Source organism: Capra hircus, chromosome 28 (genome assembly GCF_001704415.2).
Source record: "Capra hircus breed San Clemente chromosome 28, ASM170441v1, whole genome shotgun sequence".
NCBI classification, from domain to species: domain Eukaryota; kingdom Metazoa; phylum Chordata; class Mammalia; order Artiodactyla; family Bovidae; genus Capra; species Capra hircus.
Window position 1 is genome coordinate 1,702,011 of NC_030835.1, and position 11,464 is coordinate 1,713,474.

An 11,464-nucleotide genomic window follows, 5' to 3' on the forward strand; every position below is an offset into this window, starting at 1 on the left:
AGTAGAAATCGACCCTGCTAACAGCCTTGATCTCAGACTTCTAGCCTCCAGAGTTGTCGGAAAGTAAATGCCTGTTGTTTAAGCCACCCACTCTAAAGTATTTTGTTATGGCAGGCCGAGCAAACTAGTAAAATGCGAAGCTCCTCGAATACACCAGAAGGTTCTGTTTGACGCCACTCCGCAAAGGCCATCCTGGGCATGCAGGGCTTTTCAGAAGATCGTGGTTGCCCAAAGAGAAGGAAAGCTGGCCTGGCGCAGTCAGGAGCGGCGACTTCAGATTGAAGAGGGCCTGTAGAAAGTCTGGGTTGTCCAGGGAACCCTGTCTGCGAGGGTGCTGGGTTCTCAAGGCATGGTGGGGGGGCTTGGGGCATTTCTGCTGTCTCACAATATACCCTCAGGGGGCCTGCTGGGCTGGCTGCTAAGCTGTCCTCACGTTCCTTCCTGAAGCCCACCCTGTACACCTGGCTCTGTAATTCTTCGTTTCTTTGTGTGTGAAATAAAAAAAGATGCATGCCCTGTGCCTAACCACCCACTCAGCACAGGGGAGGCTCAGGGAGGGAGAGTTCTCTTCCTCTGCTCTTTCACAGCAGAGGCGAATGCGTATTGGGGTGGGAACAGCGAGGGTAAACATATGACTGGGGTGGAGACCTCATCTATGAACGACTCATAAATCATCTGAAACGATCCTTCCCTGTTGATAGTCAAGCCTCTGTAAACACTGAATGTGACCTTGGCGTGTTATCTTTCCTAATGATGCCAAACGTGCGGTTGCCGTCTCTGATATAAGCCCAGTGTGACCTTCCCTGGATGCACATGCTTGCAAGAACTCCTGCTCATCACAATGGTGGGTGACCGGGTTTCATACAGAAAGGAAAAGGAAAATAAGATATGTACCGTCTTTATTTTCATAAACTGTGGTGGATGTTTCTACTGGGTACTATTCCGGGTAAATGTGACCTGGCCATGAATCTTCTCTACTTGAAATACCGTGTGTAGGAGGATGAGCATCTGGGAGCTTGGGAACACCTTTGTGAATTTAGCATTATTTCTGTTCTCTAAGCTGTTATTTCTTCCAGTAATTTTGGGATCAGGTTGGGTTTCATGTATGTCTCTAATTCTTTAATTCCTTGGCTTTGAGTGAGTGATTTGTGAAATTAAATATAACTTCAGAGCTACAGCATTGTGTCATTTTACAGGAAACTGGACCTGGGGAAGGCAAGAAGCTGCCTCAGGGATCTCACCCGGAGCCCGTGGGGCAGCTGAGCCCCTCTCTCTAGGCCAGTGGTCCCTAAACTTGCCTGTGCGGTGGAGTCCCCTGGGGGTCAGTGAAAAATACTGATACCTGACTCCCATCCCAGATATTCTGACTTAATTGGTCTGCAGTGAGGCCTGCCTGAGTTTCAGGGTTTTTAAGCTGCCCAGGTGATTTTTATGTTCTGCGAAATTTGGGGACAATGCCCTAGGCCCTTTTCATTGTTTCATGCTGTATTAGGAAAGAAATGTGCATCAAAGTCTGTAAAAACTCATCCAGACCCTTCTCTGTCTTTAGTTTAAACTTGATCTTTTTCAAAGCATCCTTTCGTAGAGTGAGTAAAAGGGAACGGAGCGGGCTGCTCTCGGGGCGCAAGGGAAGTAGAAGGAAGTGGCCCCCCACCCTGGCAGGAGCAGCGAGTGAGGCTGGGGAGGATCGTCCCTCGGGCCACGCCTCAGAAACTGCCTTGAGACAGAGCTGGAAATAGTAGAAAAATGCTGGGATCCTCCCAGTTCCACTCAGACCCCCTCCTCCAGCTTCAGAGTGAACTTAACCCTAACCTACAGCCCTGGCAGGGCCCCTGCCCAGCCTAAGACTCCCTCTGAAGACACCTGACTCTTGATCACACAGGACAAGGCTCTTCGAGGACCAACGACTTAGCTCAAAGGACACAGTTTCTAGGAGCACCACCAGCCCGCTTCATCTCAAGGCTGGGCACGGAGCCCCACCATCTAGAAACTGTAACAGATGCCAGCTTTATCGCTGCACTGTCTCCCGTGCCTGTGGGTGCCAGGGGCCGTGTTCACTGAGGACAGGAGAGGAAGTGGAGAAAGGCGGGAGGGGCTGTGGAGACCAGAGCGTGGAGGGCAGTTCAGGGTTTCTCTGCTTAGAAGTGGCCCTCCTACCAGCAGTACTGGCCTTGTCAGGGAGCTTGCTAGGATGAGGACTCATTAAATTCCACTGAATCTGCTTTTTATTTCATAAGATCTCCCAGGGATTCACATGCACATTGAAGCAGCACTGGTTTTGATCATTTCTCTTGTGCGTCTCACCTGGGGCACTTGGTAAACATTCAAAGGCCCAGGCCCTCTGCTTCAATGAGCTTGAGACTGGGGGTTCCTTATTAGCAACCCCGGCGATGCCCACCCAAGTAGGGGAACCTCTCTTTTCACGAGGGGAGAGAGAGGGAGAGGAAGAGAGAGAGAGGAAACCATGCCAGTGACAAGCACTTTCGAGATGGTGTCAGTCGGTTAACTGAGTAACTGGTTTCCCCTGGGCCACCGTGTTCGGACTCCACCTTCCAGTCACCGCATCACAGGCCTCTGCTCAGAGCCGCCGCAGGAGTCGTGGGAATCCTGCGCTCCTCACTCACCCTGGTCCGCAGCCCTGGCTTGCGTCCATTGACCCCTCTGTTCTGAGACTCGGTGAAACGAGACTTTCAAGATTTCTGTGGCCATTTCCCTGCTTCCAGTAGCCCCCTTTTTGGATGAAGAGAGCAGAAATTTTGCTAATGAGGCTGGCTTTTTTTTTTTTTTTAGAAAACAGTCGGTTTCCACAGTGATCTTAAGCTGAAGATTGTTCAAAAGAAGAAAACAGGGAGAGCAGGTGCAGCCTCAGGTCCTGAGCTAAACGTATGGAGAGTTTGTTGTGAGGATTTGTTTATTCCTTTGATTATAAAATCAAGGCATTTCATTGTGGACAATTTAGAAAATGAAAGTCCAAAGAAGAAATAGTCATAATACCTCAGCTCAAAAATGACTTGCTGAAGTGTGTCACAAAAGCATCAGTCTCTCTCTGTATCTTTTTACATTGTAGGAATCACTCCAAGCAAACTGCTTTGCAACCTGTATTTCACTTAATGATATATAGTGATCATTTACTCACATCACTTCATTTTCTCTTACCTCCTCAGTTGACCGGTTTCTTTTCTGAATCTCCATCTTCTAAACCAGTCCTGTTCTTGAGCACTGGTTATTTCTGTTTTCCCACAGCAGTGACCATCCTTGAGGAGAAGCTGATATCCTCTGTGCTGTTCTATTTAGGATCAAGTCTTAGAAGTGATGAAGGCAAAGGCTGTAAAGAGTTTTAAGAATTTGAATGGGTGTACACTCCGTAAAAATTGTTCTAATACACACCACCCTTGTGCGTCTTACTTCCCATAAATGTCTGTTTCCCTCTGGGTGTTATAAATGAAATCATTATTTTTGTCATCCCGTTATGACTCTGTTTTCTCTATGGCTACATTTCCCGCGCTGTACGTCAGCGGAACTCTCTCCTGTTTATTCATCGCTTCTATCAGGGTCTGTGCCTGCGTGTGTGAAATGTCGCTTACCATTTCTCAGCTATGCTTCTTTTTTTCCCATTGATATATAGAAACTCTTCATGTATTGATGTTCTCCAAATTTGTTAATTGTTTTTTTAATTTTATGACTTACAACTTTTACATATTTAAACCTATTTATTTTCTTTTCCTTTTCTGCTTAGAATATTTTCCTGTATTTCTGTGATTCGTTTATGGTCTTATTGTAAAAATGTAACCTTTGAATCCTTTTATTTTATTGTGATAACTAAAGTAGAAAATTAACTTTTTTTCTTCCTCAAATAGTTCACCATCTGTTCTAATACCATTCACTGAATAATCATTCTCTACAGATTTCAAAGACTAAATTTATTTTAATAATATATATTTATATTTACTCATAAATAAGTCTATTTTTTCTGTTTTTTTTTTAAATTTTGTTCCATTTATTTCTCTCTCTTTGTATCAGCAACACACTACTTCAAGTAGCGTCAGCTCATAATTAATTTTAGACACTTACAGAATAAGTACCCTCATCCCATCTTCCTTTTTAAAAGGTTCTTGGAAATTCCCACCTTAAAGTTTGTTTAGTTTGCTCACCTCAACATGATGACAAGAGCAACCTGAAGCTTCCCTTTGTTCTGCAGATCCGATGCCAGCCATCAGCAGTGCCTCTATCATCTGGAAAATGAAGTTCTTAGCCCTGTGGTCTAAGAACCCTGACCATCCCAATTAGCTCCAGCGAGTCTCCACCTGTGGTTTACTTGTCTTCGCCTCTTTGTCAATGTTTTATTATCTTTGTCATCGTTCTGCTATGTTCTTAACTCGTTTCAATCCCTTATTTCTGTCGTTTAGATTATACATGCCCTGCAAAGCAGCTGCACACCTCCCACCCACGAGGGCTTCCTGAACTCCTCGGCAGTAAAGCAGCACGCTAACATTATTGCTCTGTGACTTCTCACTCACGTTTCGCTTTTCCCCAGTTAATTCCAGTAACGTTATAGCCTTGCTTCTTTGTTAGATTATCTGAAGATAGAAGCTCTACCTTCGCAGCACCCGTCAGAGCCCAGCAGGGCCCTCCACACAGGACACTCAGTCAGTAATCAGCAACTGAGTCCATTCACCCTTCTTTCCTGCACAGAACGCTCTTCTGATCAGCTTTGCGGCCTTAGCCACCTTCGTGAGTTTATGCGATGCCCAGTGCTATGTCATACCTAATGAGAGCTCTGCCTCTGATGGTAAGTCCTGACTTCTATGTTTTGTTATTTGATTGCATCTCAGTAAATATAAACTATTGGCAGATGAATAACCTTAAATCTGCATGAGACAGAGGGTTAGGGCAGATGTATAAATGGAGTAAAATGAGGTGCTTCAACATTCCATTTATATAAGAAAGTGGTTCTCAATCCTCTCAATCCTAGCTGTATGAGAATTGCCTGGAGAATTTTTGACGCTTACTAATGTTCAGGCTCCATTCAAAACCAGGTAAGTCAGACTCTCAAGAATAGGATCTACATATTTAGAAGCTTCTTGATTGACACCTACATGCAGTTAGGGTTGAGAGTCATTGATTACTCCAGTACTTCTCAAATGCTGAATGTGTGTGCAAACCCCCTGGGACTCTTACTAAAGTACAGATTCTGATTCTGTGGGCCTGGAGTGGAGTGAGAGTCTTCATGTCTCATGACCTCACGTGGTCCTAATATTGCTGGTCCCTCAAGCATACATGAGATCCATGGACCACCGTGGGACTACAACAGTGGTTCTCATTCATGGTTGAGCATTTGAACCAACTAAGGGTCCAAAATATGGACCAAATGTCCAAAAATATGGCAGCCTGGGCCCCATGCCCAGACATTCTGATTTCTTCGTTCTGTGTTGGTACCCAGGCACAGGTTTTTTGTTTTTTTTTTTGTTTTTTTTTGGTAAAGTGTCCAAGATGTTTCATATGTGCTTTTGGGGTTGAAAACCAAGTAAAAGAGGAGAAAAGAGGCATTTACCCAGAGATAATACAGCAGAAAAAAGTTGCCCTAAGTACTCCTGGGCTCATAATTTGCTGGTGTTGTTCATTCGCTCAGTCAAGTCTAACTCTTTTGCGACCCCATGGACTGTAGCCAGCCAGGCTCCTCTGTCCGTGGGATCTCCCAGCAAGCATACCGGAGTGGGTTGCCGTTCCCTTCTCCAGGGGATCTTCCTCCAGAGATTGAACCCAGGTCTCCTGCATTGGCAGGTGGATTCTTTTTTTCTTTTTTCTCTATCTCAGGTTTGACAGGTATTCTTTCCCCCTGAGCTATCAGGGGATTTTGGCTCATCATAGCTATCTAATTAAAGAGGGAGGGGCTTACATTTTCTTGAAATGTTTGTTCTGAAATGAACTCTGGATAGATTTAATCTTGTAAGGAAAACATGATGAGTAGTATGAGTTAGAAAGTACTGAATTTAGCCATGAATGAATATATGAGTACTTTTCTGAGATGCTTGTAAAATCATTGAGATTTTCTCTCTCTGAGTGGGGTGGAGTACAGATGGTACCAACTAGCCCCAGTGTCCTTTTTCTGGTTGCATGACCTTAGGACTCTGCTGATGATGCTACATGTATTATTTTAGGATGCAAGGATCTCAGTGGAGTCACACACCAGCTGAAATCAGACTGGAAGACTGACAACTGTGAAAGCTGTCATTGTGACGATGATGGAATTCAGTGTTGCAGCACGTAAGTCTCAAGCCAACCGGGCTGAGAGGGGGAGGCAGCCACTGTTGGGGTGCTGTCTGAGGAACAGCTACTCCCTCTTTCAAAATCCCATCCTGGGGCTTCCCTGCTGGTCCAGTGGTTGAGACTCGTTGCTTCCAATGCAAGGGGCTCAGACTTGATTCCTGGTTGGGAGACGAAGATTCCATATGCTGAGCAGCCATGCCAAAAAATTTAAAAAACAAACAAAAAAACCCCAATCCCCAAATCCCATCTTGAAGGAAGTTTAGTTTTCAATCCTATTTCTTTCTTTTCTTTTTTTAAATCATGATAAAATATACATAACATGAAATTTACCATTTTAACCATTATAAAAAGTAACTTTCAGTGGCATTAAGTATATTTGCGATTTTGTGCAACCATCTCCACCATCCATCTCCAGAAATCTTTGTTCTTCCCAAACTAAAATCCCAGACCCATTAAGCAATAATTCCCCACCTCCTGCTCTCCCTAGTTCCCGGCAACCACCATCCCACGCTGTTTCAATGAATTTGACAACCCTTGGTGGAATTGTACAGTATTTGTCCTTTTATGACTGCTATTGGGAAGGAAGAAAACTGCTCCCCCCCCCCAGGTTCTTCTGGCTACGAACTAAATTTACATGAGACTGATTAACAGGAAAAAATCAAATTTATTTGCATATGTACGGGAATCCCACAAACATGAGAGGTTTAGAGACAGAAGCACAAAGGCAGGTAAAATGAGGTACATATGCCATCCTGTGCTAAGGAAAGAGATCGGGGCTTGGGCTTTGCAAGGACAGAAGCGTCATTCACAGGATGAAAAGAGTAAGAGTATACGCTTCATAATTAGATGTTTCAATCAGCTCAGTCGCTCAGATGTTTACCCTGACATATGAATGGGGTCACTTAAGTACAGTGTGTCTCTGGTGATAACGCTTCTCTGGGAAGAATCCTCAGCTTGAATGCTTCTTAGAGAGCTGGGGGGTGGGGACAGTAGTTTCTTTTGAGCCTGCGACGTGTCTATTGCTTTTAGGTCAAAATAAGCTTCACGAAAAAGTGGCACATGCTGGGGAGGCTCGTCCTGAACACCCGCGCTGGCTCATGCCGGCGTGACGTCCTCGAGCTCCATGCGTGTTGTAGCATGTCTAGGAACTCCCTTCCTTTTTAAAGCTGAATAATGTTTCACTGCATATATACAGTAAACATTTTTCAGCTTTAAAAAGGAAAAAATTGCATTCAATATATTATATCACATATATATTAGGTAGATAAATATATTAAATTTAAATATATAATAATATGTGTTATCTATCAATTTAACTGTATTAAATTACATCTACATTATATATAGATATATAGATATCTATAGATAATCTGTATGGATACATAGATATCCATAGATAATATTATATATGTATATACATATATATATAATCACATTTTGTTTATCCATGTATCTGTTAGTGGGTTCCTTCTACCTCAGACTTATTTCTTTTAGGTCATTTTTGAATCTTGATAATAACTTTTATTATTAAATATCTATATCCATATGGGTTGCTAAAAACAGGAACGGATACCCAGCAGTCTGAAGCTGCTCTGGAAGGGATCTGGCTTTCGGGCAGCCTTGCTTGGCCTGTGGCAATTTGCAGGAATAGGAATGGCTCTGAACACAGGCAGAGGGTATGGATGTGAGGAGCAAAGGATGCTCTGTAGTGGACCTTGTACTCTAAACCTGAAGTTGCTCCACTGCTCAAGTTTGACTGAGTTTGTGCAGATGCTTTCTCCTGGATCTCAGAGTTCTGGTACTCGGGCCAATAAAGCAGAGAGTACCTGCAAAGTGGTCCTAATTCTCCTGTCTCCTCAGCAGTTGCATCCAAATCAGCCATCCCACCTCCACTCCTCCCATCCCCATCCATCTGCTGTCTTGACATCAGTCTTGGCCCTAGTGTTTGACAAGGACAAGAGTGGCTTTGCTGATAGAAGAATTAGTGTAAAGAAGTGTTCCCCAAACTTGCCTGATCACAGACTCATCTGAGAAGCTTAATGAAATACAGATTGCTGGGGCCCACCTCTGAAACCTACTGAGTCAGGATCTACAGGAGGCCATGCAATTTGGATTTTAGTAGGTGCCTCAGAGAGTCTTGATACCTATCACCAAGGAGTAGAAGCACAAACACTTGACTTAAATCGAAACACCCGAGTGCTACTGAAGTTTAAGTACCTGGAAAGTCCTGATCCATCTGTTGAGCACGCTCCATGCTGAGTGCTAAGTGGAACAAAAGGAATACTGGATCCAGAGTCTGTCTGGCTGGCCACCTGAAGCAGGTTTGCAGGCATTGCCTTGACTGAGCCGTATAGCGCGGCTGAACCTCGATTCTGTGCTCCTGAAACCTGAGTTTCGTCTTTGTATCGAGTACCGATGTGACTCTGGAGTGCGAGAGCGTCAGCAAGGTTACGCCCAGTGAGCCTTTCCTCTCTGACACCAGAGTGCCCCTCCGCAGTGGCCGAAGCATCCCTGTCCACTAGATTTAACCCTCCCCACCCCACTCTGTGATGCTTCATCACAGCCACGTCAATGCGTCCTTTTCTAGGGGTCTCACGGACCTAGTGTGGAAAACAGTGAAGTGAAAAGAGCCTCGATGCTGGGGCCAGAGTACCTGAGTCTGAATCTCCATTCCTTTGTATAGCGGCTGTATGACCCTGAATAAGTTTCTTAATCTCTCTGAGACTCAGTTTCCTCACCATAAAATAGGGATAATCAAGGGAATAGGAGAATTAAATGAGGGAGTTCCCTGGTGGTTCAGTGCTTAGGACTTGGCATTTTCGCTGCCATGGGCCTGGGTTCAATGTCTGGTTGGCGAACAAAGATCCTGCAAGATGAGAAGTAAGGCCAAAAAAATAAGTTAATTAAATGAGATTCTTCATATAAATTCAGCCTACCCTGGCGGCTCAGTAAAGAACCCTCCTGCCATGCAGGAGACATAAGAGAAATGGGTTGGATCCCTGGGTTGGTCCCCTGGAGCAGGGAATGGCAAACCACTCCAGGATTCTTGCCTGGAGAGTCCCAGGGATGGGGGAGCCTGATGGGCTGCCGTCTATGGGGTTGCACAGAGTCGGACACGACTGAAGTGACTTAGCAGCAGCAGCCCTGCAGGAAACATAAGAGAAATGGGTTGGATGCCTGGGAAGGTCCCCTGGAGAAGGGAATGGCAAACCACTCCAGGATTCTTGCCTGGAGAATCCCATGGACAGAGGAGCCTCGGGCAACAGGCCATGGATCACAAAGAGCTGACCGCTACTGAGCGACTAGCACACAGATTCATTTAAATTCATTAACTTAAAACACATTTAATGTCTTCTCTAGACCGGTTATGTCCCTCGATCCTGGGATAGAAACTGACTTCAGGGCAGAGGCCTTGCTATCTCACTCAGCACAGAGCTCCACATGGAGGAGACTGGCACACTTTCTCTGCTGCTCAGAGTCTTCAGCCCCTTTCTCCTACAATTATATCACCGTCTATGGAGTTTCTCTTGGGAATTTTTTTTTTTTTTTTGGTGATACATGTTTTGATAAAATTTTCTCTGGGGGAATTCCTCCACTCATTGCACTCTTTAAGGGACACTGTCCAGATTTGAAGCTGCCCAGAAGCAATTGAGCTTGAGGTTGGTGGCCCAGGCCCAGGCTGCTCTGGACTGCCCACTACCCAGGTCACCCACCCTTGGGAAAAGCTTCTTCCAGTGTTCCCTTTGGTTTCCATATTACCCTTTGGGAATAGGATTGAAATGTCCTCTTTTGTTAAAATAAGCCAAAGGTTACTTTGTGAAAGGAAGCGTTGTCACAAAGGCCAGGGAGATGGCTATTTTGTGTGCACTTTGAAGATGGGCAATTTAAATCTGGAGTTTACCGGTGGGTTTCAAGAGGGCAATGAGCCCTAAAATTGTTTGCACCCTTGAATGTGTGGGTGGATTCTCCCCAGGGAGATCTTTGCCAGTTTTCATCCGCTTCTCCATGGGCCCCATGGCCCCTGACTGAGGTGATGCATTGTTCCCATTGGCTGAGATAGCTCCTGACAGAACCGGCCTCCGTGCCAGGGCTGGGACAACTGTTCCCTTCCCGCATTCAGGCAGCAGTAGTGCTGGCTACTTCCTGAGCAGCAAGGACAAGAAGAGTCAGGCTGGAGCAGGCCGCCCAGCCTCGGAGGAGTCCAGACCTCTGGGCCTGTTGGGACTTGCTGCGGTCCAGTCTGTGCAGGATGGAATTTAGCCATGATGTCAGGGATGGTCTGCGTTCATAGTTCAGGCCCTGTGTATTGGGGGGCAGATTTGTGAGAGTGACATATTAAGATTCCCTTATGTAGGTGAGGGGCACTCCAGACACCTGGAGTGTGGGCGGCTTCCAGCTCAGTTAGCCCCCAGGGAGGCTGGGCATCCTGTTCCTTCTAACACGTGTTCTTCTCTCAATGACAGCGCAGCTATACCTATGGGTTATGACAGAGACAAGTGCCAGGCAGTCTTCAACAAGGAGACCTGCACCTATACAGTGCTGGAGAAGAAGAACCCATCAAAGACCTGCGCTGTCGAGGCCTGGGTGTTATAAGGCTCTGTTCATGGGGCCAGAGCTCCCCACCTGGAGGGCCCCAGGTTCTCCCAGGTCAGGCTTTCTTCTCCTATGGCCTCTAACAGCCTGATTGTATAACCCTACCTATTAGTAAAGAATGTTTTAAGCAAACACTTGAGTATGTGTATACTTTTAATTGACAAATTATGTATGCATTGATATAAACACACATTATAAAGCATGCAAACAGATAAAGGAGGAAACAAAAATAAATGTTGATAAAAGTTACAACTTTTTCCCTCCACTGCAAGAGATCATTGTGTGTCCCTCACTCAGAGGAGCGCTGCTGCTTTTCTGGCTTTTGATCATCTGTGCCTTGCTGCCCCAGGGTCCCACTATCTGGTGAGCAATTCAAAAAATAAACATGTCTTGGAGATGAAATCCTCTTTTCTTTGAGGTTTCCATGCTCATTCTTCCTTCCTGTTCTTCAGAGAGCATCTGCTGGGTCCCTCATATATGTCCGTGTTTGCCTGAGGTTAACCTGGAAGAAGTGCCTCCAAGGCCACAGGCAGCCCAGTCGGTGTGAAAAAGCCAGGAGTCCTGACTTGCCGTTGGGGAATGGCTTGGGTACAGGGCTCCAGTA

General features: G+C 45.4%; 1 protein-coding gene across 1 annotated transcript; it reads left to right on the forward strand.

Annotated features, from left to right (window-relative positions):
- Window positions 793–10,992, forward strand: MSMB (microseminoprotein beta). Its single transcript, XM_013975694.2, has 4 exons — window positions 793–844; window positions 4,693–4,789; window positions 6,159–6,264; window positions 10,731–10,992. Exons 1-4 carry the CDS (start codon window positions 842–844, stop codon window positions 10,858–10,860), a joined length of 336 nt encoding a protein of 111 aa, XP_013831148.2. The 5' UTR covers window positions 793–841; the 3' UTR covers window positions 10,861–10,992.

What these genes read in the sequence shown, in the direction of transcription:
- MSMB (XM_013975694.2), top strand. An exon ending in TGAGAGCTCTGCCTCTGATG is followed by an intron (nt 4,790 to 6,158) that starts GTAAGTCCTGAC and finishes GTATTATTTTAG; the next exon opens with GATGCAAGGATCTCAGTGGA. An exon ending in GGAATTCAGTGTTGCAGCAC is followed by an intron (nt 6,265 to 10,730) that starts GTAAGTCTCAAG and finishes TCTCAATGACAG; the next exon opens with CGCAGCTATACCTATGGGTT.